At 56.2% G+C, this 24,614-nt stretch overlaps 9 protein-coding genes across 9 annotated transcripts; 5 read left to right on the top strand and 4 right to left on the bottom strand.

The window, feature by feature from the left end:
• Positions 1-75: 75 nt before the first annotated feature.
• BO66DRAFT_423086 (putative beta-glucosidase) lies at positions 76-3,742 on the top strand. Its single transcript, XM_025650095.1, has 11 exons — positions 76-749; positions 814-906; positions 968-1,075; positions 1,126-1,202; positions 1,259-1,366; positions 1,422-1,600; positions 1,648-1,716; positions 1,768-1,983; positions 2,032-2,329; positions 2,380-2,618; positions 2,678-3,742. The coding sequence occupies exons 1-11, from the start codon at positions 572-574 to the stop codon at positions 3,456-3,458; spliced, it is 2,346 nt and encodes a 781-aa protein (XP_025499865.1). The 5' UTR covers positions 76-571; the 3' UTR covers positions 3,459-3,742.
• Positions 3,743-4,549: 807 nt separating this feature from the next.
• BO66DRAFT_431550 (uncharacterized protein) lies at positions 4,550-7,145 on the top strand (the record flags this gene model as incomplete). Its single annotated transcript, XM_025650591.1, has 3 exons — positions 4,550-6,381; positions 6,431-6,503; positions 6,697-7,145. The coding sequence occupies exons 1-3, from the start codon at positions 4,714-4,716 to the stop codon at positions 7,143-7,145; spliced, it is 2,190 nt and encodes a 729-aa protein (XP_025499864.1). The 5' UTR covers positions 4,550-4,713.
• A 136-nt stretch (positions 7,146-7,281) lies between these two features.
• BO66DRAFT_382149 (uncharacterized protein) lies at positions 7,282-8,909 on the bottom strand (the record flags this gene model as incomplete). Its single annotated transcript, XM_025645992.1, has 6 exons — positions 7,282-7,660; positions 7,727-8,098; positions 8,162-8,250; positions 8,295-8,315; positions 8,397-8,612; positions 8,683-8,909. 6 exons carry the CDS (start codon positions 8,907-8,909, stop codon positions 7,488-7,490), a joined length of 1,098 nt encoding a protein of 365 aa, XP_025499863.1. The 3' UTR covers positions 7,282-7,487.
• A 369-nt stretch (positions 8,910-9,278) lies between these two features.
• On the top strand, positions 9,279-10,697 carry BO66DRAFT_431548 (putative monooxygenase; the record flags this gene model as incomplete). The annotated part of the gene is made up of 2 exons (XM_025650590.1): positions 9,279-9,361; positions 9,465-10,697. The coding sequence occupies exons 1-2, from the start codon at positions 9,308-9,310 to the stop codon at positions 10,695-10,697; spliced, it is 1,287 nt and encodes a 428-aa protein (XP_025499862.1). The 5' UTR covers positions 9,279-9,307.
• A 92-nt stretch (positions 10,698-10,789) lies between these two features.
• On the bottom strand, positions 10,790-12,827 carry BO66DRAFT_394908 (uncharacterized protein). The gene is made up of 3 exons (XM_025648104.1): positions 12,750-12,827; positions 12,541-12,666; positions 10,790-12,479 (listed from the first exon to the last, which is right to left on the bottom strand). The coding sequence occupies exons 1-3, from the start codon at positions 12,771-12,773 to the stop codon at positions 10,893-10,895; spliced, it is 1,737 nt and encodes a 578-aa protein (XP_025499861.1). The 5' UTR covers positions 12,774-12,827; the 3' UTR covers positions 10,790-10,892.
• A 719-nt stretch (positions 12,828-13,546) lies between these two features.
• BO66DRAFT_394906 (GRAM and VASt domain-containing protein) lies at positions 13,547-18,301 on the top strand. Its single transcript, XM_025648103.1, has 3 exons — positions 13,547-14,381; positions 14,442-17,071; positions 17,125-18,301. Exons 1-3 carry the CDS (start codon positions 13,942-13,944, stop codon positions 17,841-17,843), a joined length of 3,789 nt encoding a protein of 1,262 aa, XP_025499860.1. The 5' UTR covers positions 13,547-13,941; the 3' UTR covers positions 17,844-18,301.
• Positions 18,302-18,408: 107 nt separating this feature from the next.
• BO66DRAFT_474518 (uncharacterized protein) lies at positions 18,409-19,037 on the bottom strand (the record flags this gene model as incomplete). Its single annotated transcript, XM_025653144.1, has 2 exons — positions 18,532-19,037; positions 18,409-18,480 (listed from the first exon to the last, which is right to left on the bottom strand). Exons 1-2 carry the CDS (start codon positions 18,733-18,735, stop codon positions 18,409-18,411), a joined length of 276 nt encoding a protein of 91 aa, XP_025499859.1. The 5' UTR covers positions 18,736-19,037.
• A 497-nt stretch (positions 19,038-19,534) lies between these two features.
• BO66DRAFT_382138 (DUF2985 domain-containing protein) lies at positions 19,535-22,177 on the bottom strand. The gene is made up of 4 exons (XM_025645991.1): positions 21,435-22,177; positions 20,975-21,373; positions 20,845-20,919; positions 19,535-20,795 (listed from the first exon to the last, which is right to left on the bottom strand). Exons 1-4 carry the CDS (start codon positions 22,057-22,059, stop codon positions 20,035-20,037), a joined length of 1,860 nt encoding a protein of 619 aa, XP_025499858.1. The 5' UTR covers positions 22,060-22,177; the 3' UTR covers positions 19,535-20,034.
• Positions 22,178-22,739: 562 nt separating this feature from the next.
• BO66DRAFT_442420 (uncharacterized protein) lies at positions 22,740-23,783 on the top strand (the record flags this gene model as incomplete). The annotated part of the gene is made up of 2 exons (XM_025651424.1): positions 22,740-23,035; positions 23,117-23,783. The coding sequence occupies 2 exons, from the start codon at positions 22,740-22,742 to the stop codon at positions 23,781-23,783; spliced, it is 963 nt and encodes a 320-aa protein (XP_025499857.1).
• Positions 23,784-24,614: the final 831 nt, after the last annotated feature.

The following is a 24,614-nucleotide window of genomic DNA, read 5'->3' as shown; positions in this document are numbered from 1 at the left end:
ATCCTGTCAACAACCCCTCATCTCCTCCTCTCCTCCTCTCCTCATCTCTTCATTCCTTCTCCTCCTCACCCCACTCGACAATTTAGCCGTGAACTTCACCATGGGAAATTTCATTTCTCCATCTTCAATTTATTCTGGCTCGTCGGGCCGGACCATTCATCAATCAGGAATGCCTGTGCTCCGTTGTGTCTGCGGAATTGATTCGTCTTCTCATTCTCGCCTCCACGGTCCTGGTCTAGGCTAGTGATGCATTGCAGCTGGCTCTCATCTCCGAACCGATTGTCTGAGCAGCCTAAACTAGTTCATCTCTGCGGCCGTGTGGGATTTCCAGTGACGTTTGCTCTGGTTTCCCTGTTCTGTCGGGCCTCCGCTTCAATTGATTTCTTAAGCCCCGACTGCGCGATGGAGGAGGTTAAATACCACTACCCTTGCTCCTCGCACTGGTCCGAGGGTGAATTCCAGAATCGGCGAATTCCTCTTTTCTCTTCCTTTTCTCTTACCAGAATAGTGAAGAACAGATTGGGAGCCGGCTTCTTGATCCAGCCCGCCTCCTTCGCTCGGTCTCGCCAAGATGGGTGCTAGTTTGCTAACCAAGGGGCTTGCCCTCCTCCACCTCTGCGTCGGGTTAACGGCCGCAAGCAATGGCTCAACACCGCTCTACAAGGACCCGCATGCTTCGGTGGATGATCGCGTCACTGATCTTCTGGGTCGCATGACGATCCACGATAAAACGGCGCAGTTGCTGCAAGGTACGGGCTATTCCTCGGTGGCCTGCATCATGTCCTCGGATAATCTGAGTGTCGAGTGTTATAGGTGATCTCTCGAACTGGATGAACACCACGACTGGAGCGTTCAACTACTCCGGCCTCGTTGCGAACATGGAGCTGAAGGCTGGAGGATTCTACGGTAGGGGCTTCTTGCTGTGCGGAGGATCCCGCGGTGAACCCACGGGCTGACTGGTGTTTAGTTGGGTATGCGGTCCCGTGGGACTGGATGGTGACGAACATCAAGCATGCGCAGGATTACCTGGTTCACAACACGACGCTTGGGATTCCGGCGCTTGTTCAGACGGAAGGTAAGGCTTCATGTGATCGTCTCTGGTAGGATACATGCTAACAGTGGCAGGTATTCATGGATTCTTGGTTCAGAATGCCACCATCTTCAACTCGCCTATTGCATATGGTTGCTCTTTCAACCGTGAGGTTAGTGTGGTGCATCGAGAACACCCCGACGGCTGCAGTCTAACCAATTGAATTAGTTGGTCTACAAAATGGCCAAGATCATCAGTCAAGAAACTCTTACTCTTGGTGTCAATCAATTGTTCGCTCCCGTGGTTGATCTGGCCCGTGAGCTGCGCTATGGTCGGGTAGGTCCACGTTATTGGCATTCTTCGCGGCTCACAGGCTGACGTTGTCGTTCAGGTCGAAGAGACGTTCTCCGAGGACCCTTACCTTGCTGGCGAGATTGGCTACAACTACGTGAAAGGCCTGCAGAGTCTCAATGTTTCGGCCACCGTCAAGCATTTCGCCGGCTTCAGTGCACCCGAGCAGGGATTGAACACCGCGCCGGTTCAGGGAGGAGAAAGATACCTTCGTACCACGTGAGTATGCCCGTCTGTCGGGTTAGATAATGCTAACGGCGCTAAAGCTGGCTGCACTCCTTCAAGCGGGCAATCATTGATGCAGGCGCATGGAGTGTCATGAGCGCCTACCACTCGTGAGTGATGTCTCTCTTCCTGATTTAGGGCATCGACTTACTGGTACCAAGCTACGACGGCATCCCGGCTGTGGCCGATTATCTCACCTTGACAAAGATTCTAAGAGGAGAATGGGGCTTCAAACACTGGGTCTTTAGCGATGCTGGTGCTACCGATCGACTCTGCACGGCTTTCAAGCTTTGCCAGGCTTCGCCAATTGACATGGAATCGGTCACCCTGCAGGCACTCCCTGCTGGCAATGACGTTGAGATGGGTGGCGGTTCTTTGTAAGTTGCCTGATTGCTGTGACATGGTAGGATACTGATCCCATACAGCAACTTCCAAAAGATTCCCGAGCTCGTCGAGGCTGGAAAGCTGGACATCGAGACCGTCAACACGGCTGTCTCGCGTATTCTCCGCGCCAAGTTCGAGATGGGTCTCTTCGAGAATCCCTTCCCTGCTGCACCTGAGTCGCAGTGGCACAAGCTGATTCACAGCTCGGAAGCGGTCGAGCTTGCCAGAACCTTGGACAAGGAGTCTATCGTCCTATTGGAGAACCATAACAAGACCCTTCCCTTGAAGAAAAGCGGCAGTATTGCGGTCATTGGACCCATGGCCCACGGCTTCATGAACGTGAGTGGCCCAGCCTATATCAGAAAAAGACATTGACTAACTTTTTAAAGTACGGAGACTACGTTATCTACAAGAGCCAGTACCGCGGCGTGACCCCTCTGGACGGCATCAAAGCCGCTGTCGGCAACAAGGCCACGGTCAACTACGCTCAAGGCTGCGAGCGCTGGAGCAACGACCAGTCCGGCTTCGATGAAGCCATCGCGGCTGCCAAGAAGTCCGACGTCGCTGTCGTCGTCGTGGGCACCTGGTCTCGCGACCAGACCGAGCTGTGGTCCGGCTTCAACGCGACGTAAGTTCTGCCGTTGCACATCTATCCCACATGATCCCAGCCACTAACCGATCCAAAAGCACCGGTGAGCACATCGACCTCGACAATCTCGCCCTCGTCGGCGCCCAAGGCCCGCTCGTCAAGGCCATTCTCGACACCGGCGTCCCCACGATCGTGGTTCTCTCTAGCGGGAAGCCCATCACCGACGTGACATGGCTCGCCAACTCGACCTCAGCGCTCGTGCAGCAATTCTACCCCTCCGAACAAGGCGGAAACGCGCTGGCGGACGTGCTGTTCGGCGACTACAACCCATCCGGCAAGCTGTCCGTCAGCTTCCCGCGCTTCGTCGGCGACCTGCCCATCTACTACGACTTCCTCAACTCGGCGCGCAACATCGGGCCCGCCGGCCACGCCTACCCCAACGGCACGCTGGACTTCGAGTCCCAGTACGTCCTGGGCGACCCCACCGCCATCTACGAGTTCGGGTACGGCAAGAGCTACGTCGAGTTTGCGTATGGGACGGTCCAGCTGAGCAAGACCAACGTCACGGCCTCGGACACGGTGACGGTCAGCGTGGACGTGACCAACACCGACGCCGCCCGCGACGGCACCGAGGTCGTGCAGGTGTACGTCTCGGACGTGATCGCGTCGGTGGTGGTGCCGAACCGCGCGCTGAAGGGCTTCGAGAAGGTGCTCATCCCCGCGGGCAAGACCACGACGGTGGAGATCGATCTGAAGGTCGAGGATCTGGGCCTGTGGAACCGGTCGATGCAGTACGTCGTGGAGCCGGGGGCGTTCACGGTGCTGGTCGGGAGCAGCTCGTCGGACATCCGGGGGAATGCGACGTTCTATGTTGAGTAGGGGGCCGGACTTTGGTTTGCAATGTAGTAGCTGCCTTTACTGATGTAGTTCATGCTGAGCAAGCTATGAAAAGTGAGGTTTATTTGAACATCTCAAACAGCTACAGTATCTTTGTGTGCAGTCAGAGACAGCCGCTTTAGACATCCAGTTGCTCCATGCTTCCACTCGATAATATGGGGATCAGGTGCATCCATGAACCACCGTGCGAAGCCCTGCATCCGCTGCTCCTGAGGGTAGTGGTAGTGCAACATGAACAAACCCTCCTCTTCGATGGGATGGGTACCTCCCCCGGGCCGAGTTGTAAAGCTACTCCGAGCCCACCTCAGGACCCCGAGCTCGACTGCCCCCACTCTTCCCGCGGGCTGCAATGGCCCAGTCTCGCACTGTAGGTACCTCGAGGACAAATCCCAATACCTCGCGCTAGCCGCAATCCATGGAATCCTCTAGACACTTGGTACCCCTTACAGTAGCCCTGAGGTAGCCATTTGATGCAACCTTATGAACCCCCTCCAGCCTGGTAGGTAATACTCTCGCTGGCTCTCTCTCTGGCTCATTTCCAACGTAATTGCTCAACCAAGACCCTCTTTACTCAACGCCGATAAGCTTGGGGTTTCCTTTCTTCAGCTTTAGTAAAGGTGAAAAAACGGTCCGATGGCAGGATACTGCCTTTATCGGGGTTAGCACTGCCTCCAGTGATGGTGAATTGATTCAGTCTCTGAGCGTACCTCTCGGGCTTCATGGCCATGTTCTTCTGGGTACTATCCATCTGTCTGGACCGGGTGTAGGGGAGGTGGAACGGGAGACAGATGCCTGCTGTCAAGGAGGTGCGGATGATTAGCTTGGAGAGCATTGGGGGTGTTGGGTGGGTGCTGCTAGTCGACCATTGAGGCTTATGGATGTATTCATGCCCATCCATGATATACTCCTGACTCTCTCTCGACTGTCTACCTCGGCTCGGCCCCACCTCCACGGCCCCGATTGGACCCGAGGGGGGGTTATGCCTCGGGCCCAGTCAGCGAGCCAGGAATTGCCGTGACAGCTCAGTTTCTGTTTACGCGGGGGCAAATCGACGATCCCCCAGACTGCCCACTGCGAAGTGCATACCCCGCATTCTTGACCCATGCATACTCTATAGGTAATCTACAGAGCCTACACACATTTGCACAAACAGACTACCATATCAACGACTCCCCCAAGCCATGCCACACCCTGCATCTCTCCCACCCGTCTCAGTGTGTGTATAGCATCGGCCACCATGGATAAACCTCCCCCCTCCAAGAGGCCTCGACTGTCCATGGCCTGCAACATCTGTCGACAACGCAAGGTCAAGTGTGATGCCGAATACCCCAAATGTCGCAACTGTCGCGTCCGGAATCAGGTCTGCGTGACGACCGATCCGCAGCGTCCGGGGGTGACGGGGTTCAGAGAGTGGCTGGACTTACCCCTGATGAGCAATGGGGGGAATATGAACGAGAAGGGAGACCATCTGCAACAGCAGGACCAGGAAGATCCGATCAGTCGAAGTCATGCTGCGCACTCACATGAAGCCACCCCCTCATCGCACAAAGAAGACAGTTTCTTAGCCACGGGGCAGCAACCAGCTGCAGCCGTGAATGAGGTCTCCCCCGTTCACCACCCGTTCGACACTGTCAGCGTTGAGGATGGATGTGACCGCACAAAAGTGCTCGGAGCAAGTAGCTCGCAATGTCTCGCCAAGTCTCTGGATGTATACTTCACAGCGGCGCGGCTGAAGCCGGTCACCGGGTTCTTTCGCCACGGAATGCGGTTCGCCGAGGAACTGGAGCTGCCGCTGTGTGTATCGCTGCCGGAACTGCCAAGTCCAGAGAATCGACAACGGTACTTGACGGCCTTCCTCTCGCGCATCCACCCGTTGTATCCGATCTTCCACGTGGAGCGGCTGGAAGCGGGCGTCGAGCAGCTGGCCACGTTAGCGGACTTTCGACATCTGCCGCATGAACGCATCCCCCGACTCGTGACGGCGTATCTGATCATGAGCCTGGGGGCGGATGAGCTCGCGCAGGGACAGACGGAGGATGGGGATCGGTACCTGCTCGCGGCGGCGGGGCTTCTCGCGCACGTCATCACGATCCCCTATCTGCCCGCGGTGCAGACGCTGCTGTTGTTCACGGTCACCTACCGCGGCCGCAATAAAGAGGGGCTGGCGTGGCAGACGCTGGGCATGGCGATCCGCGTGGCGTACACCCTGGGCCTGCACCGGCTCAGCGGGCTGGCGGCGCGACGGCAGTACATCCACCGGCGCGTGTGGCTGATCTGCTGGTCGCTCGAGAAGATGATGCATCTGGAGTCTGGGCGGCCGATGGCCATCACCGTCGAGCCGTGCCAGCCCGCCGAGGAGGACTTCCGCCCCGAGGACCGGTTCCTGCGGTGGCACGTCCAGCTCGCCGACTCCCAGGGGAACATCAGCCATCACATCTACAACCACCACCCGGGCACGACGCGCACGGCCCGGCAGATCCTGCTGGACACGGCGCGCCTCGACCAGGAGCTGCTGGCGTGGGCGAACCAGATCCCGTCCGATCTGCGGCCGGGCAACGATATCTTCTGTCCGCGCGAGGAGTTCCACCACGTCACCTTCTTGGCCATCCAGTACCACGAGGCGATGATCTCGTTGCATCGCGCCGCGCTGATCGCCCCGACGACGACGTTCGACGAGGAGGTCACGCGGTACTGCTCCGATGAGCCGTCGCAGCATCGTCTGCGCAACGGGGAGTCGATCTGTGTCAATAGTGCGCGGGCGATTGCTAAGTTGAGCATCGAGCTGTCGGAACGCGAGGCGGACTCGCAGATCATCACGGCGGGGCCGTCGATTCTGGCCTGCATCGTCCTGGGGATTTTCCTGATGAAACATCCTGGTTCGAAGCTGCGGGCGATGGACCTTCAGGTATTTTGGTCGTGGTTAGTCTGTGGATCACGAAGCTAATGAGTGGCAGCTGCTGAAAGCGTGTCTCGGATACACGGGCGTGCAGATGTCGAAATACGACGCCGACCCTCGGTTCTCTGAGGGTATGCACCTTTTCTTGTTGTTCTGTTAGCACCTTCCCTTGCTGTCTTGCTAGCATTTTCCATTGCTGTCTTGTCAGCGCTTTTCCCCTTTTCTCCGTTAGCACCTTCCCTTCTTGTTCTACCAGCAGCTCCCCTCGTTGTTCTGTCGCACCTTCCCTGCTATCTTGTCTTCTACTAACCGCTCGTGGAGCAGGCCTACACATCATGTACGATCAAATATCATCCTATCTCCACTCATACACCAGACCCAGTCTACAAACTCCCATCCAAAAACCCCCGCCCTACTCCGCCTTGACCCCCAACCCGCACCCGCACCCACGCCCCGCAAAGCCCGTCACCTCGCTCCCCACCCCCTCAGCGTTCGAGGATATCACCCCGACCACCTGGCATCAGCTCGAAGACGACCTGCGGCGGTCGGAGACGCTGGCCCCGAGCAGCGGGCTGCGGGGGGTCGAGGAGCGGCCGGAGGTGTCCCTGGGACCCCCGGAGCGACTACCAGGGCAGCAGCTGTCGCCGGGGTTCATGGGGGGCGCGTCGTTAGTGGACGGGTTCGAGGACCAGTATTATCCGTTCGCGGGATATAACGTAGATGAGCTGTGGAATTGGATGTTGTATGGTGGCTCGCCTGACACGGGGGTATAATTCTGATAGTTGGGGGGTAGACGTTTCTGGGGCTTCCCCCAGACCCCCGTCTTTTTAATTATAGAGATCAACAACAATCTTAATCTTAGGCTCTATAACGTTCCTGGGGGTTCCCCCCAGACCCCCCTCTTTTTATAAATTGTAGCTGCCAACGACAATCGCCAACCTTCGGTTGACGATTACAACAGAAACTCCCCTGCCCTACTACCTCTAGCAACAGCCATCTCAAATCCACGACATACAGTACAAACAACAAACTCATTCAACTAACACAATCACATACGCAATCCAAACTAAACCAGAGTACACAAACATCAAACCCCCCTGTTCCCCAGGACTAAATCAACCCATCGCCTCCAAATACGGAATCCCCGTCAACTTGTACGTCCGCTCACTCAACACAGGCTCCTGCACCGGCCGCTCCCTGGCGACCGGACACCGCTCCCCATCGCGCATCGCCACATTCGTCGGCGCAACATGCACCGCGTTCGGCCAGTGCGTCGTCCCCAGCCGCTCTACCAGCACATCCGGATCAGCCACGCCCCCAAAATCACCCGCAGGGAGGAGAGGAAGAAACATACGCTCAAAGGCCCCCTTCTTCCGCACCAAGTCCTCCCGGCTCGCCTCGCACACCGGCGTATAGCACGTGTACACCGCCAGCCGATCGACCGCCCCCGTCGGCGGCACGTTGTAATGCGGCGTCCGCGAGTCCCACACGATCAGATCGCCCGGCTCGCAGCACACCTTCTCCCACTGCAGCCCCCGCTCCGCCAGCCACGCCATGCCCCCCTCCGTGAACCCGAACCACTCCGGCGTCCACGCCGGGATCCGCGGCTCGTCGCGCGCCGCCATCGCCGCGTGGAACTCCGCCGACACGTTGTGTCCGCCCTTGCAGACGATCAGGCCGCCGTCGTTCGGGCCGCTCGGGTGCAGGTTGATGAGGCCTTGGAGGCCTGCATTATGCGTGTTAGCATGGGTCAGCGGGCCAGGCAGGGAAGGGAAGGCAGGAAACGTACAGCGGAACCCGGGCTTCGCCGGGTCTTGGTCCTGGTGGGGCCAGGGCTTGCTGTTTCTCTTTGTCAGTAATCCTATTCCAATTCCCATCCTGCAAAGGACATCACTGTAGGAAAAGGGGTGGGGGGGGAGTACTTCTCCGGTAAGTCCTCGCGACTGCCACCACAGATACACACAGGTTAGCCATATCACCATCATACACTTCCCCAACCCCAAGGAAAAGGGAAAAGGACCTACTTCACAAACCCCACATTCACCACATCAAACGACACAATCAACTCCTCGTCGTCGTACACCTTGGCAAACGCGTCGATCACCCCCGCCTCCCCCCGGATATCCCACACCCACTGCTCGTGCGTCACCCCGTACGCCTGGATCATCCCCTTCTCGTTCAGCACGGGCAGCTTGGCGCGCCGCACCGTGCTCGGATCGTGGCGGCTGTAGCCGAGTCCGCTTTTTGCGTCAAGCCGTCAGCTTTGTAGGGAAGAGATGGGGAAAGGTTTAGGGAAAGGGAAGGACATACAATCCCTCCAGATAGCTCAGAAACGCATCCGCGTATTTGTCCGCCCGCTCCCGCGGGATCGCGCCTTTGATCACCGCGTAGCCGTCGCGCGAGAGCGCGTCGCGGAAGTCGTTGTAGTTCGTCGGGAGGCCGTCGAAGGGCATGCGGTTTGCGCCGGGGAGCTTGGAGGTGGGGAGGGTGGATTTGGGGGGGAGGGTGGTGGTTGTGGTGGTGGTGGTGGTGGACATTTTGGTGGGTTGGTTTTGAGTCTTTATTTTGGAGTTGTTTGGTGGTGTTAGTTGTTGTGCCACTGGATTTGGGATCTGGGTGAAGGGGGGCATGTATATACCTTTCATTCTGGGGATGCGTGCTGCAGAGGCTTGACCTTGACTGCACCGATCTGCGCCGAGGTTAGGGCTCGGAGGGCCCCGAGACCCCCCCGTTCGGCCCCTCCTCGGCCGTGGGGATGCTTCGGGGGAGGATCAGGGCGCCGAGGTCAGCAGACACAAACACAGACTTGTAGTCGACACGACACACACGTAGACTTGGGAATTCCCCCGTCGAGGTAGACGGCCATCGCATAAGTGCTTTCATTCTCACTCTCGTCAGCATTCCCAGAATACGAACAGTCTGGCAAATCGACAAAATGGAGCCCTTCAAAATCATCATCGTCGGCGGCGGCATCGCCGGCCTCGCAGCTGTACGTCCCCGTTACCCGTTACGTTATTCTAACCCTACGCCTTCACCTCAACCATCCCCCCCCCCTGTACCCGTCTGTCTGATGTGTTCCCTAACGAAAGCAGGCCATCGCGCTCCGTGCCCCGCGCCGCGAAATCCTCATCCTGGAACAATCCCCGCTGCACCGCGAAATCGGCGCCACCATCTCGCTCCAGCCCAACGCCTCGCGGATCGTCGAGGCGCAGTGGGGTCTGGCGGCCGCGCTGCGCGCCCGCGGCGCCATGGTCGACTCCGCCTTCGAGGTGTACGACCTCTCCGGCCAGCTGCAGACGCGGGTCCCGCTGCGCACGCGCGACACGTACGGCGCCGAGCGCATGATCTACCACCGCGCGGACCTGCACGAGGCCCTGAAGCAGCGCGCGACCGGCGGCGACGGCGGCGGCGACTACCCCGGGGATGGGGTGCGGATCCGCACGGGCTGTCGGGTGCGGGCGGTGGATTGTGAGCGCGGGACGGTGCAGTTGGAGACCGGGGAGGTGGTGGGGGCGCATTTGGTGGTCGGGGCGGATGGGATCAAGAGCTTGGTGCGGCGGGCTGTTCTGGCCGAGGATGCGCAAGAGGGCGAAGGGGAGGGGGAGGCGCGGCCGACGGGCCTGTGTGCGTACCGCATGATGATCCCCACGGCGGCGCTGCTGCGGGAGCCGGCCTTTGCGGCGGTGGTGGATCCCCGCGAACCGAAGACGACGATGGTGGTCGGTGGGGACCGGCGGTTGGTCATGGGCCCGGCGCGCGAGGGGTCCATCTACGGCGTTGTGGCGCTCGTGCCGGATGAGCGCATGCATGAGTCTTCCCGCGATACCAGCTGGACGACCGAGGGCGATCGCGGCAAGATGCTGCAGACCTTCGCGGATTTCCCGGCCTGGGCGCAGACGCCCCTCCGGCTGGCGGAGGAGGTCGGGCTGTGGCAGCTCAGGGATCTGGATCCGTTGCGCACTTGGTGCAAGGGTCGGGTCATTTTGATTGGCGATGCGGCCCATGCGATGCTGCCGACGCAGGGCCAGGGCGCGAGTCAGGCCGTTGAGGATGCTGAGGCGCTGGGCGCGTTTTTTGAGGGGTTTGAGGAGGCTGGCAGTGGGGAGGAGGTGGGCAGGGTGCTGCAGAAGGTGTTTGAGTGTCGGTTCGAGCGCGCCTCCACCATCCAGGCGTATAGTCGGCAGGTCGCCAGGCCGGCGACGGATGCTGACTCGATCCGCGTGGCGATGAATCCGGCCGAGTTCATGGACTATAATTGCTCGTATCGCGGGGCGGCGGAGTGGTGGCGGAGGCAGACTGAGAGGAAGGCGGTTGAGTGTCGGTGATGGTGATGGTGACGGTGATGGGCTGGAATTATGCTATGTCTAAGCGGTGGAGGTTTAGTCCTGAATCTATCTGGAGTTCAATAATGACTGTAGTCCATTGTTGATATGCACTAGAGGAACGTAACATGGATTACCATATCAAATTGGTTCAGAGCCGCTAGACGTGAAACACTTTTCACCTAGATCACTGACCCCTCATTCAGACCCCTCAACCTTGGTCTCGGTATCATTGCTAGTTGTATCATTCTCAGTGTCACCATCCTTGGCCGGAGCTTCGTCCCCCTGTGAGCTGGGATTTCTCGCCGGCTGCGGCGCCGCGCCTGCTCCCCCATTCCCCCCCGCAGCAGCAGCCTTGCTCTCCGCCGCCCGCCGGGTTTTGGCGCCTTCTTTCAGCTTCTCCCACCGTTCTCGGTACCGCCCCAGTACATCGCGCAGCTTCTCATTCTCCCGGCCCATTTGACTCATCTCCTTCTCACTGCGTCGAATGGCCTCCTCCAGTTCTTTGATGCGTTGGTCCTGTTCAGCCGCGGGCAAGGTCGAGTCTCCCACCGGCGACATAGCAGCCGACGAGCCGGGAGCGGGCTGGTCCGGCGAATGTGTGTTTGGGTGATGCATTGCCTTCAGCGACTGCTGCAACGCCATCGACGACGACTGCGCATTGACCTCCCACATGTGCAACCGCTTGGACAGCGTGTCCGACAGCTGTCTCAACGCTTGGTTTTCCATCTGCAGCTCCTCCATGGTCTTCGGGTTCTGGAGGCTGTTGAACTTGTCGTTCCCTCGTCCGGCTCGGCTGTTGCCCTGGATTCCCGACAAGCTCTGGCGGAGTTCGGGCGAGGACGGGGTCTCTCGCGCGTCCACAAAATCTTCATCCCCTTCATCGATGCTGTTTCTACGGGCCTCCTTCTCCGCTCGAGTGAGAATCCCCGCGTACGATACGGTCCCACCAGTCGTGGGCACCACGTAGAATGACTCTGCGGGATTTCCCGTCGTCCCCCCGCCGGTGGAGTCGCGGATCGCCTGCAGGGCAGCCTTGGAGAAGATCTTGTTGATATCTGGGTCCGCAGAGTGGTGAGAGCGGTCGGACATGGCGTTGTATCGGTCAGTCCGGGTATCCGCGGCGGACTTGCGGTGGGCGGCTGATTCTGATGCCTCGGAGCCAAGCGGCAGGCCCGCAAACGCAAGGGGGGCCGAGATTCTGGAGATCAAACCCTCAAATGTGGAATAGAATTTCTGGAATGGTTCTTCGGTTACAGAGGACCGGCTCTTCTGCGGGCCGGACTCGGAAGGATTAGGCGGCGCAAACTGCTGCGAGGTGATATCGGTGGGACTGGCCAGGGGCGGAGTCCGCGGCTGTTTCGATGTCGATGAACGACTGCCCCGTTCCTTCATTCCATGGGCCTGCATCCCGCGTAGTCTCGACTCGCTCGTCCGGATCTTGGCCGGGCCATCGGTCATCTTCGCCCCCGCTTGCTGGGAGGTGAGGGTAGGGGAGGCCGGGGACGAGCGACGAGGCTGTGACGGGATGCCACGGGCCGACGCTAGGTTGCTGACAATCGAAGAAGACTCCCTGGACGGTAGCCGTGGGTGTCCTGACAGTCGGGGAGGTTGCTGCTGTGCATCTGCTCCCACTGCCAGATTTCTGGTGGTGCCCGCTTCCGCGGACACAGCCTGGGGATTCCCTCCGGTCGAGGCAGGGTTGGAAGGGTTCTCATGCTGAAACCGGAGAATCTGCGCGAGTTTCTTGTGGTGTTGCTCCAGCAGATGGAGGGTTCGAAGGGCCTATGCGGAGATCAGAGTACGTTCCACCCCCCTACGTAGGGACGACTCTACGCAAACGCACCTCACGGTCCGAGCTGTGCTGGGCTGCAGTTGCAAATTCGCCTGCGGCAAGATCATGTTCCTCGCTTGCTGCCACGGGATTCGACTTGCGAGTCTCGAGGACTGCGTTGCGAGCGTGGGTATGAGCCTGGATCCGAGCGAAAGGACGGGTCAGGCTAGGCTCTTTCCGAGGCTGAGTTGGCATGGAGGAGTAAACCAAGGGGGACTCACCAGAGTAAGAGGAGCGGACTCCATGGCTGTAGATTGTGTAGGGGACTAGTTGTAACCTGATCGATCAATCGAATATCATTGGCCAGGAATTAAGAGACTGATGATTCAAGGCCCCGAGAAAACTTATGGAAGGTTTATTGAGGAACTGATAAGAGCAAGTTGAGGAGATATCCGGGATTGTTGGAGTGACGCCATGATTATTGACGAGGGGAAGATGGAAGATTCACCGCAACGGCTGAATGTGACGGTAACATTACCCGCTTTAGGAGGTGAGCTCGACTGTGGCTCTCTGTTCTGCCCCTATTCCGGGAGAGCAGAATGACAGAGCGGTGTATTGTACAGTACGCAGTCCTCCGTAAGTTATTTATTCACTGCTATTCGAAAATTCCCGGCAGGAGATTTTATAGACTTAATCAGGAATTAATTCCTCCGTAGATAGGGCAGTCTAGAATCTAGTCTTGTCAGAAAGAGCTCCGACCGTCTCAGGCTAACAATAGACTCCAAGAGTCTCAAATTATTTCCGGCTACACCGAAAGTGTCAAATCGTTGGTTTGTCGATCGGGGGGGGGGTTCTCCACTACAGCTTAAGATAGATCGTATTCGTACTGTTCTGTTTGTGGAGAGGCGGCTAGAAGCATTCATTCTATCCATGTGTTGGCCTCAACCTTAAGGCTGAACCTCTACTCTCTCTCTCTCTCTCTCTCTCTCTCTCTCTCTCTCTTCCTCCTGTTGCTGCTACTCGTCGTCATTGCCGCCTCCATCTCTTCCGCACTTCTTTCCACCCCCCCTCTTCCCCCCCCCCAATCCACATTTTCCCCTGATCCGGTTCTCAATTCCACCTCCCCCTCTTTTCACGTCGCTTCCTTCTCATGGGTTACATTTCTTCAAAGCTCTTGAAGAACCCCATATCCTAACCCCCCAAGAAGGACAATTCATTGTTGCGGTTCTGCGAACCTCTCCAACAACTTCGTCTTTCCGTTTCCCCTCATCTTCCCCTTCAGTGATCTTCGCCTTCGATTTTACTGTTGCGACAATTGGTTAGAGAGATAGACCGGTTCTACACTCTATCATGCTTCTTTCAATGTTCATAGTTTGATTCAGTCCCTCCATACCCTTTTTCCCTTGTTTCCTTCTGTACATCAAAAAACCACCTTCCCCCCTTTCCGCTTACGCCCTCATACTTCCTGCCGCCATGGACGAATCTCTCCTCTCCGACCCCGTTCCGCCCCTCTCGTCCGACCTCCGAAGTCTGAGCTCTTCCGGTCGCACCAAGACGACGCCCATAGATCTAGAGACCATGGCAAGCTCCGGTCGCAGCAATGGCCGCTCCTCGTCCATCGACTCCAGCTCCGACAGGCCGAAATCACAGTCCGGCGATGCGGACTCCGCCAAGGCAGGCTCCAGCGGATTCTCCAAGCTACTAGCCGCGCGTCGCAACAAGAAAAAGAGGAAGGACACCCAGAAGCAACCAGACGAATTGCCAACTCAGTATGAGTTGGAGGATGACCAGCACATACAGGACAGTCGCTCAAACGAACCGTGGAATGGCAATCCGTCTTTGATCAACGACCTGCCGCCCCCTCCGGACAACGACGCTATCAACCTCCTCACCGATGACTCCGAACCTGACCGGTGAGTGTAGCCGACTCGCACAACAATGAAATCTAGACTGACTGACCGTCCTTTTCTTAGCACGCCACCACTCACCTCGCATAACTCCCATAGTGGCTTCTACACCTCGTCCTCCCCTTTGATCAAAACAACCTCCGTGGAAGCTACCGATGATGGTGCTCAGGGAGACCTCGAGTCGGTCGTCAGTGGTCCGAGTGCCGGTCCAGAGTCGATTCCAGACTCGGAACGCTCAAGGCCCACGAGCCAACACGGTCATACCCTAAGTGTACCTTCATCTGGAAAGAAGAGGGGCACCTCTCCCGGTCGACGATTCAAGAATCCTTTCACGTCGAACTCGGAGAAGAAGCCCAATCGAGATAGAACAAACTCCACATCCGCAGAAAGCACGAAAAGCACGAAAAGCAGAAGTGGTAGTGTGTCGGCAAAAAAGGCCCCTGTCATAGTTGAAGACGAGCCTGTTCCCAAAATCCCGGCCCCGATTTTGACGGACTTGAAGGAGGACAAACCGCTCTCCTTGGAGGCTCCTGCGCCAAGGACGCCCCCCCACACAGCGATCCCGCAACCCTCGACCACGGTAACCCCTCCGACTCCGCGGACAACAGAATTCCCCAAGTTCTTCGCCTCTCCGGAGGTGGCGGCCTCGCCCGACTCGATGCACTCGAAGGACGGTGTCGTGGTCAGCCCGTCTGGCAATATGATCTCCCATCGGCGCGTGCGGTCTGCCTCGGCTGCAAGCCACAAACCGAGCAAGCTGTCGAATTCTATATCTGCCATGGGTCCTACCGCAGAGGAGACCAAGGCGACGTCGAAACCTCCCCCAAGCGCCCAGCAGTCGAGCTTCTTTTCGTCGGTCTTTTCTGCCGCACAGAATGCCGCATCGTCCCTCAGCAGCAGCCTCAATGCGCAATCGAAAGGTCGCAGCGTCAGTCAGGCAGGGGCGGGAGAGCACGACGATCGTGCTACCGCTGAGAAACAGGAAAGTTCGACTCAGGCGGTGGAAAGCAGAAAGTCAGACGAGAAGAAACCCATGGCTGTTGACACCCTGGGATCGGGTAACCTGGATTTTAGCCACTTGGACATAGCAATCCCTCCTGGTGGATCAGTCTCGACTCCAGACGGGGTGGTAATTACCAAGCCTGAGCTACCATCAGATCGGCGCAAAGGCCCTGGCGTTCTGCAGCGTGATGAAGAAGCTGCTAGACTGGAAGATAGCCGCGCTGCTCGAGCAGTCACCATGGCCTACGAGCAACCGGCCGCCACCTCTCTCGCCCCGCCCATGGATGACGGCGTTGATGGCCAATCCAGCACATCGCTCACTAGGGAAGGGACTGGGAACCAGACGACGCCCAGCGGCAGCGTTGTGGAGGGCGAGTTGGGAGGTACCCGCCCATATCGAAGCGGTAGCATCCGAAGCCGGATGGCCCGGCGGAGAAATCGTGGCTCATCTGGAGCCACCACTTCGACTATTGGCGCGATTGGTGCCAGCGCAATAGCCCTAGGAGCCCCTGGGGCTAATGCCAGTGTGCCACGGCTCACTGGATTCGCTGTTGCTAGCAAAAAGCGTAACCGGGACTTCCATCAATTGTTCCGCAGTGTCCCCGAAGATGACTACTTGATTGAGGATTATAGCTGCGCTTTGCAGCGAGAGATCATTCTGGCTGGTCGCATTTACATCTCTGAGGGGCATATCTGCTTCTCCAGCAACATTCTGGGATGGGTGACAACCCTCGTTATCAGCTTCGATGAGGTTGTGGCGATTGAGAAGGAGTCAACCGCGATGGTCTTTCCAAATGCGATTGCGATCCAGACTCTTCATGCGCGACACACCTTCCGTAGTCTTCTGAGTCGAGAGTCCACATATGATCTTATGGTCAACATCTGGAAGATCAACCATCCTGCCCTCAAGAGCTCAGCAAACGGAACCAGGGTCACTGACGGCACCGGAGACAAGACGGAGAAGGCCGCTGAAAGCGAGGTGGAAAGTGACGACGAAGATGAAATTTATGATGAGGATGAGGAAGGCGACAATGCCGACAGCATCTTCGAAGGAGCCACCAGTGTTCATGGCAGTGAGAAGTCTGTCCCCTCGAAGACAATCAGTCGCCAAGCCTCAGGTCTCCTCCAAGGTGCCAATAATGGACCGTCAGCTTCGAACGGTGAGGCCAAAGGTAGCAAAGCGAGCTCCCCCAGCGACGGTGATACGGATTTCCCTGGACCCGCTACCCACGCGCCTACTGAGTTCACTGATCCTTCGGGACAGTACGATAAGGTGATCAAGGACGAAATCATCCCTGCTCCTCTAGGCAAAGTATACTCCTACATCTTCGGCCCCGCATCAGGCGCATTCGTACCCAAATTTCTGGTCGAGAATCAAAAGTCTGGCGAGCTTCAGTTTGAGAGCGGTAACAAAGGTCTCACCAACGAGAGTAAAACCCGGAAATACTCGTACATCAAGCCACTAAATGGATCCATTGGGCCCAAGCAGACCAAGTGTATCAGCACAGAGAGCTTGGACTTTTTGGATCTGGAGAAGGCAGTGCTGGTCACTTTGAGTACCCAAACGCCCGATGTTCCAAGCGGTAATGTCTTCTGTACGAAGACCAAATACCTTTTCACTTGGGCGGCGAACAACCAAACCCGGTTCCTGATGACCTGTACTATCGAGTGGTCCGGAAAAAGCTGGCTGAAAGGTATGTTCTCTGAAGTGGCCCGAGACGGTAGCAGGTATGCTGATCGTGACTAGGTCCCATTGAAAAGGGTGCCATTGATGGCCAAACCTCATTCGGAACTGAGCTTGTGAACGCTCTCAAGGCTGCAGTTGCACCTCGTGGTCGCGCCGGCGGTGCCAAGTCCGGTAAAGGCAAGGGCCGCCGCAAGAGAAGTGAGTCCGCTCAAGAAGACTCTGCATCAGAGACAAAGGTAGCAGAGAAGGCAGCTGCTGAGAAAGCAACATCGTGGGGACCCTTGGAACCGCTACATGGGATCCTCGGACCTGTATCGGACATGGTCACGCCTTTGCTGAGCGGCAATGTAACCATCGTGATCATCGGCATTCTTCTCTTTATGCTCTTCTTCCGAAGCCCTTCTCAGTCGTCGACGATGTCTCACGATATTGGGTGTCCGGGCTATTCCTTGCCTCAGCGTCTCGCTGCCTACGAAGAGATGTGGCGCCGAGAGGAAAGTGAGCTCTGGAGCTGGCTGGAAGATCGAGTTGGCATGGACGGTCTGGCCTTTCCGACGGTCAGCCAGCCGTCCGGTTCGCGGACGCACCATCTGTCGAGAAAGATGCAAGGTGAGCGTGCGCTCGCCGGCAGAGTGAATGAAGAGAAAATGTCTGATCTCGAGATGGACCATGCCATTCGGTCCACACGCGAGCGGCTCGACACGCTGGAGAAGATTCTTTCTAGCCGACGATCCGACGCAAAGCCAGCGGAGCAAGAACCTCTCCACGGGGAGTTGTAAATATTGTTTGGTTCTCCCTCAGACAAAAGCGACAAATACACTATGTGACTCTGTACAGGGCCAGTCCTTGCTTGGCTGGTGATTGGACCCAGTCTCTCGTGACTTTTCTTATCTTCCATGTTTGTTCAGCGAGTTCTCTGTGTGGTCGGCACACTTGATTTAAATTTCTGATTTTGAGTTGAATCCAGCAGTTGTCCTCTGAGCATTATCAATCTGGGATTTGCATGTTTTATGCCTATGGAGGCAGATTATCTGTTTGATTCTTATCATCTTTTACAGATACTTCCTGGTCTATCGTTGAAAGCTTTGTCTCCGCTCTGATAATCCGCGTCGAGCGTGAGTGTTTCTTTTTGTTGTACATGAACCCAACCCTCACTCGTTCCTTCATCATATGTCTATACAGAGACCCGATACTAGGCTAGATCCCAGCACTAGCTGGAACCATTTCCTATTTTACACTCTACTCAGTTGCTACTCATACACGGAAGACTGGACACGTCTGCAATAATAATAATTTAATCGAACCCTCAACCGAGGCAAGGTAAGAAAACCTAAGAACCCCCCCTTATAAGCTACCCGGTTCTACATCACCCGCCTGTGTCCCGAACTCCGCTTCACCCCTCAATGTTCCAGGGGACTGGGGGCAAAATCAGTACCACCCCATCCGCGTCGTCCGCGCATTATGCACCCCGTACAGCTTCAGATCCAGACACCGGTCACACAGCCCCACGTTGTCCCGCTCCCACTTGGACAGCACCATGGGCAGATCCTTGGCGGGCTGGCACGGCTCGCGCTGCGGCGCCGGCCGCCTCTTGGCCGCCGCGCACCACTGGATGTCCGTCCGGTACAGGTGATTGCACCCGGCGTAGTGGCGGTAGACTTGCTCGCACATTTTGAAGCGAGGTGCTGTACCCAGTAGCTTTGGGTTGGGTCTGTTGATTCGGGGTTGGGTGGTGGTTTGGTTGGTGGGGTTAGTTAGCTGGTGATGTTCGTCGGTTTGGGATGGGATGGGATGGGTTGGGTGTGCGTAGCCAGGAGGCTGAGAAAGCTTATGCCTGAGTGAGTTGGGGGGGTTTATATATCCGTCCGTCCAGGATGGGAGCCTCTTTTTCGGGAGTCTTTGTTGGCGTTGTCTGGGGTTGGCGCGCGTATGCTTGGATCGGTCTTTTGGGTGCGTTTGGGTTTGGGAGCGTCTGTGGTTGTTGAGCTGCGTCTGTTGTCTTTGTGGATGATGGGGAGGTCCGGTACTTTCTTGGTGGTCTGGCTTTGTGGGGGGGGAGGGGGGTTGGTTCTTTTGTGTTGTTGTTCTAGGGCGTTGTAGGGGATGGGGATGGGGCATGTGCATCAAGGAGGAACCTGTATGTTCTAGTTTGGGTTGGGTTGGGTTGGGAGCGTTGCTTCTTGTCGGGGTTGTTGACGGTGAAGCTTGAACGGGTGTTTGCTTGATACAGCACCCTGGTGCACAAGAGCTTGCAGTTGTATCAAGATTCTATAGTTCGGGTGTGGTGGCTCTATACCTATGGCGGGCGGGTGGTCCCGCAGTGCTTCTCTGTGTTGGAGCTGGTTGTGCCTTCTTTGTTTTGTGTTTGGGTTCTGGCTGACGTCTTTGTTGTGGGTTCGGTTGTTTGCGTGGGATGGATCTGTAAGGCTTAAGGGTGGTTGAGCTTCATTGGCGAAGAAAAGGGCTGTTTGGGGCCAGGATTGGTGACATCAGTTCCTATGCTGGATTCTACATCCATTAGAAGAAAGCAACAGAAAACAATAGAGGCAGAAGAAAGTGACATGCTCTTGGTATCAAATGCCTAAGACGAGTAAATCAAAATAAGCTAGTTTTGAAACAGCAAACGGGATATAGATATATATATGCGTTGAGCGACCAAAGTGACATCATCAAAATCAAGATATTGACAAGCAAATAGCAGAAAAGCAAGCAGCGAGCTCTTGGTAAAAAGCCACGACTCATCTAGGACGCCGTGTATTTTTAGCATACCATTGTTGTGGGTTGTCAGGGTCGCTGAAGTGAGTAAGTTCCTGTGGAACGATTGAAACGGACGACGTGCCGTTGGGTTAGGTTGATTATTCGTAGTTGTCCAGCGGAGTATAGGTCTGGGAATGTCGTGGCTTCGTAGAGATAGCGTGCATTATCCCTCGCGGGGAGAGCAATTATCATATTGTAGTCGGACAGCGCAGATCAAGACACCGTCGGGAAAGGTTCCGTGTCTTCGGCCCGCGATGAGGTGGAATGGGAACGAGTCAAGGGTGATTGATGCTCGGATTTACTCTGTTCCTCCTTGCGTCTCTTCTTTCGCATCTTCTTCATCGCTTCTTGCGTAAGCTCCTGTCGGAAGAGGCGCTCAACCACGTCCTTCTTGCGTGTCCTCCGATCTCCGATCATGATCAGGACCCCGCCGGAGATATTGCAACAGATCGAGCAGCAGAGGATGACAGTGGTCAACGCAAATGGGCGCACGTGGTAGCTGATGCCCCAAGTGCAGGCACCTAAAGCAATCTGGAACAGCGAGTGGCAGTCTAGCAGGACCACAATAGCAATGAGCATGCGCAGCGGAAAGGCATGGTGGGTGAAAGTTTCGTGCGGTTTGTAGAAAGTGTGCGAATTGGCAAGCTTGGTTTGGTGGTGAATCAGTTTGGCCTGCTGCGCCGGTCCGAGCACGCTGAACTCGTGTTCTTCCTCCTTTGGAGTGTCGCCGAATTCAACGTCCACGTCCTCCTCTCGGCGTGAAGGCAAATCGTTCTTGTTCTTGAGATCGGGAAGTCGGCGCTTTCGACGGATCTTCCATGTCAGGAAGGTATAACGTGCGATGAAGATCATGTGATATGTGTCGATGGCGCGAAACGGAGCCAAACCATCACCCATGACGGCAAACAGGGCCACAAGAACATTGTCGATGACGTTGATGAGATACGACTGCCGGCCTCCGACGTTGATCCAACCTTGGTGATCGGTCAGCATGTTTGGAGCGGAACGGGACGGGATACACACCGATCAAGAACAACACCCACGCCAGACCGAAAAGCGTAATCAACGTGGCGTATAATGTGACCAAGAATCCCAGCGCTGAGAGATTAATGCGTTAGTGACCCGCTCGTTCCGTAGCAATGGCCAGACATACGCTTAGAGACATATTTCCCGAAACCTTTCATGGCACGCTTGAACTTGGATCTCCGCGAATGCAACATGTGCCGGACATGGTCGTTCAGTTCTTCAATCTCCTCGGGAGACCACCCGGCAAGATCGCTACCTTCGGGCAGGACAGCAAATCGAGGCCCGCCGCCTTCGTCAACCACAGAAGTGAGGGTGTGCTCGATGGAAGGACGGACGGCGGGCTCCTGGCCCTTTTCGTAGCCCTCATCTTCGCCCTCATCACTGGTCGACGATTCAAGGTTCCTCAGAGGTGCAGGCGGTGGTGAAAGGGTATAGGTCTGATTACGGTTCAAGAAAGGCCCCAAATTAGGAACGAATAGTGAGTTCTGGACGTTGGTGAGGGTGGAAAGTGCCGACACTTCGGGATCTGCGGGATACTGATATCAGTGGGGCCTGCGGGGTTGAGTTGTGCGACAACGGCGACTTACCGATCACATCCAAGACATCCACAATATGAGACCGATATTCGTCGCCTGAGTCCGCCGTCTGAGCCGGTGCACTCCCACTCACGGTTGACGCGCGATTCCTGGTAAAGCGGTTTGCGGGCACCCCACCCGACCAGCGCATGAAACCGCGGCTCCCCCGCCGTGGGATTTGCAGTGATTCAGGATTCTGCTGTGGCAACGGTGGTAGAGAATCAGCGGCTACTCCGGGACTCTGTGGAGAGGCTTCTTCGTGAAGAGTGTGCATCTGATCTCCTGTCGCGAACCGAGTGAGAAGAACCGGGTTGGGGGCAGTCGACCATCGTCCCGGTCGGGGCTCGGAGCTGCTGCGGCGACGGTTTCCCTGCCAAGCATCATCATCATCTTCATCGTCCGCATCGGGCCTGGATGGGGTAAGATCGACTTGGGAGGCTAAAGGTCGATTGGGGGTCTGTGCATTGCGTTGAGATTGTACACCAGAGCTGTCAAAGGAGGGGAGGCGCTGGAGTCTAATCGAGGGCCGTCGAGAGCGCAGCGAAGGCGCCCGTGGACGTGCCGGGTATGACGTCGGTCGGAGGTAGTCGGGTTCAGGAGAATTAGAGGCACCAGAGACAGGCTCAATAGAATCCATTGCAGGCCAACAGAGACCTGGTGGGATGAGGTCTAAAAGACAGTAACTAAAGAAGATTCACTAGGCATGAAAGGGGATGGGATGGGGATGTTCTGATGAGGGGAGGCGAAAAAGAGAGAATAAGGAAGAGGAAAAGCAGGCCGGGAAGACGACCGAAAGACCTTCACCAGGTTTTGGAAGGGACCAAAGCTTAATTTATCCATTATTATTGGACCCGGCCCAGACCGCGGGTGGTGGCACAAACCAATTTCTACGCTGTTCGTTGTTCGTATACAATTTATTCCCAAGCTGCAAGATGCAAGATGCAAGATGCAAGTCAGATCATTCATTCATTCATTCATTCATTCATTTATTCATTCATTCAACCGTTCAACCGTTCAACCGTTCAACCGTTCAACCATTCAACCATTCAGTCTTCCAACTTCTGCATGTTTCCCTGTGAATGTTTTGCAGCCATGTGTTAATAACCCCCTCTTCCTCCTAACCATCGTGATGGCATCTCAATCTGTATCCTTGGGTCTGTCTCGATTTCTCCCCTTCCTGCGTAAGCACTAACTTAGCAATTAAAGTCGCAAAACATCGCGGTGGCCATTCTTCCCCAGCCATATACATTCAGCCATAGTTGTCTCTAATTCGACTTCGGATTCTGCTTCAGTTCTGCTTTAACCAGCGTCACTAATATGGCAGGAAAGATCAAGAAAACTATCTCCAAGACAGCGCAGGCTCCTCTAAGTCCAACTGACCGCGTTGAAGACACCTATTCGCCGTACACTGACCAGTTCTTTGCCGACATGGCCACCAAGATTGCAGTTACATTTCCTTACGAGGAATTCGCAGCTTGTCATGGTTGCAGCCTGAGCCATCTCGCGGGGGCGATGAGTGCCCTAGTCCTCGCGCCTCTCTCGGATTCCACCTTCACACAGCATAGAGATCGCAATATGAGCATTGCACAATACGGGCAGCACATGATAGCTATGTGAAGCGCTCATTTTGAGCAAGTCTTGCTGACTACCTCTGGGAAAGCAAAGAAGCGGTCACGATTGAGGCCATCTGCTAGCACTGTCCCCTCTCCGCCTGGTTCCCCGCCCTTGTCATCCGATGTACCTTTGCAATCTGCCAAGGATGTCGCGGAGGGAAAGCCTACGAGCATCAGCGAAGACTCTGAAAGCCTACCTCATGACACGTCTGCTATCAAGTCGAGCTCGCCAGCAGGCCAGAAGGCTACCACCACAGGCGTGGGGCGTCAATACGATAAGTCAAGCGACATGAGCGAAGACACTCATGCAACCGTCCCAACCATGCCAACCTCATCCAAAGATGATGGCATACGTAGCTCGAAGCGTCGAAAGATCGACCCTTCCTCTGAGAAGTACCCGTCTCAGCAGGGGCCGGAGGACTTCATGAGCGCTGTTGCTGTTGAGGCTGGCAGCACATCAACGACATCGCTTCCAGGTCCCGTCGTTCGTCCATACGGAGATAGGGACGGGAACAGCAGTACATTGCCTGTGGCCGTTGAGGAGGGACAGAAAAATCGCTCACCTGGGACTAAGCGTACACCCAGTGAGCAACGACGCGAGACAACCAGCAAAAAGCATGCCACACGCAATGCTCGCAGAAGACTTTCACCATTTGCAGAAGATGCAATAGACACGGCTGTCTTCAGCGAGCAGGGTCTGCAAGAGCGAATGAATGGTTCAAAAGTTGGTCCAGCAAATACGTCGTGACACAACTACATATCTGCTGAGTCTGTCAATACAGCCCCATCAGGCGAATTGGCGGCTCCCCCAATAGTCTAAAACTGTGCTTGGCTATTGGTTGATTGCAGCGAGGATCCCCCGGGCTGGTCCCGAGAGCTTAATGGTATTTTAGTCTAGTTAATTCGTGCATAAAGCTCCTGGAATGCATCCATCAATGCGAAGCTGTCTCAAGTGACAGTCATACTAAGTAATTGGCGAGATCGGAGGAGGAGGGGTACTGAGGGGTAATGCGCAATGCGAGGAAGGTTCGCGATAGAGCGAGACTCCACCACGGGAAAGCAGGGCAGCCGGAAAGTCACAGTGGGACAGGTGAGGTAGTGGAGCGATCGAGCTGAGAGGGGGGGGGACGCTTCTGACTAATGGAAAGAATCATTGCAGAGGTGGGAGGGGGAAGGAAGGAGTCAGATATTGCAATGAAAGTCTCAGTTATTCACCTGTCGATATAGAAGAATAACACGTAGGATATAGGAGGATAGGAGGCTAGGAGGAGAGTAGGAGAGGAGGAGAGCTTCCTTGATCAGAGGGAAGGAGGATTGTTCCTGCCTGAATGTTGATGATGAGAAAGTGAGTCAAGCAAGAGGGTACGGTAATAGGTAGCAGTGATGTCAGACCGTCCACCGCCTAGACCGCCCGACCGGAAAGTCCACGTCGGGCGTCTATTTCGGGTTTAGTCTCTTAGTCCCTTCAGGCATCAAAGACATTTTCAGGCATATTCAGGCAGCTTATTACCCCCTTGGGTTTAGTTCCGCCACCTCCCTCGTCGCCTGCCCTTTTCTCTCACCTTCTCCTTGTCTCGCC

Source organism: Aspergillus aculeatinus (genome assembly GCF_003184765.1).
Source record: "Aspergillus aculeatinus CBS 121060 unplaced genomic scaffold BO66scaffold_54, whole genome shotgun sequence".
NCBI lineage: Eukaryota > Fungi > Ascomycota > Eurotiomycetes > Eurotiales > Aspergillaceae > Aspergillus > Aspergillus aculeatinus.
The sequence above is the reverse complement of the archived record's forward strand: the minus strand, read 5'-3'. Positions and strand labels throughout refer to the sequence as shown.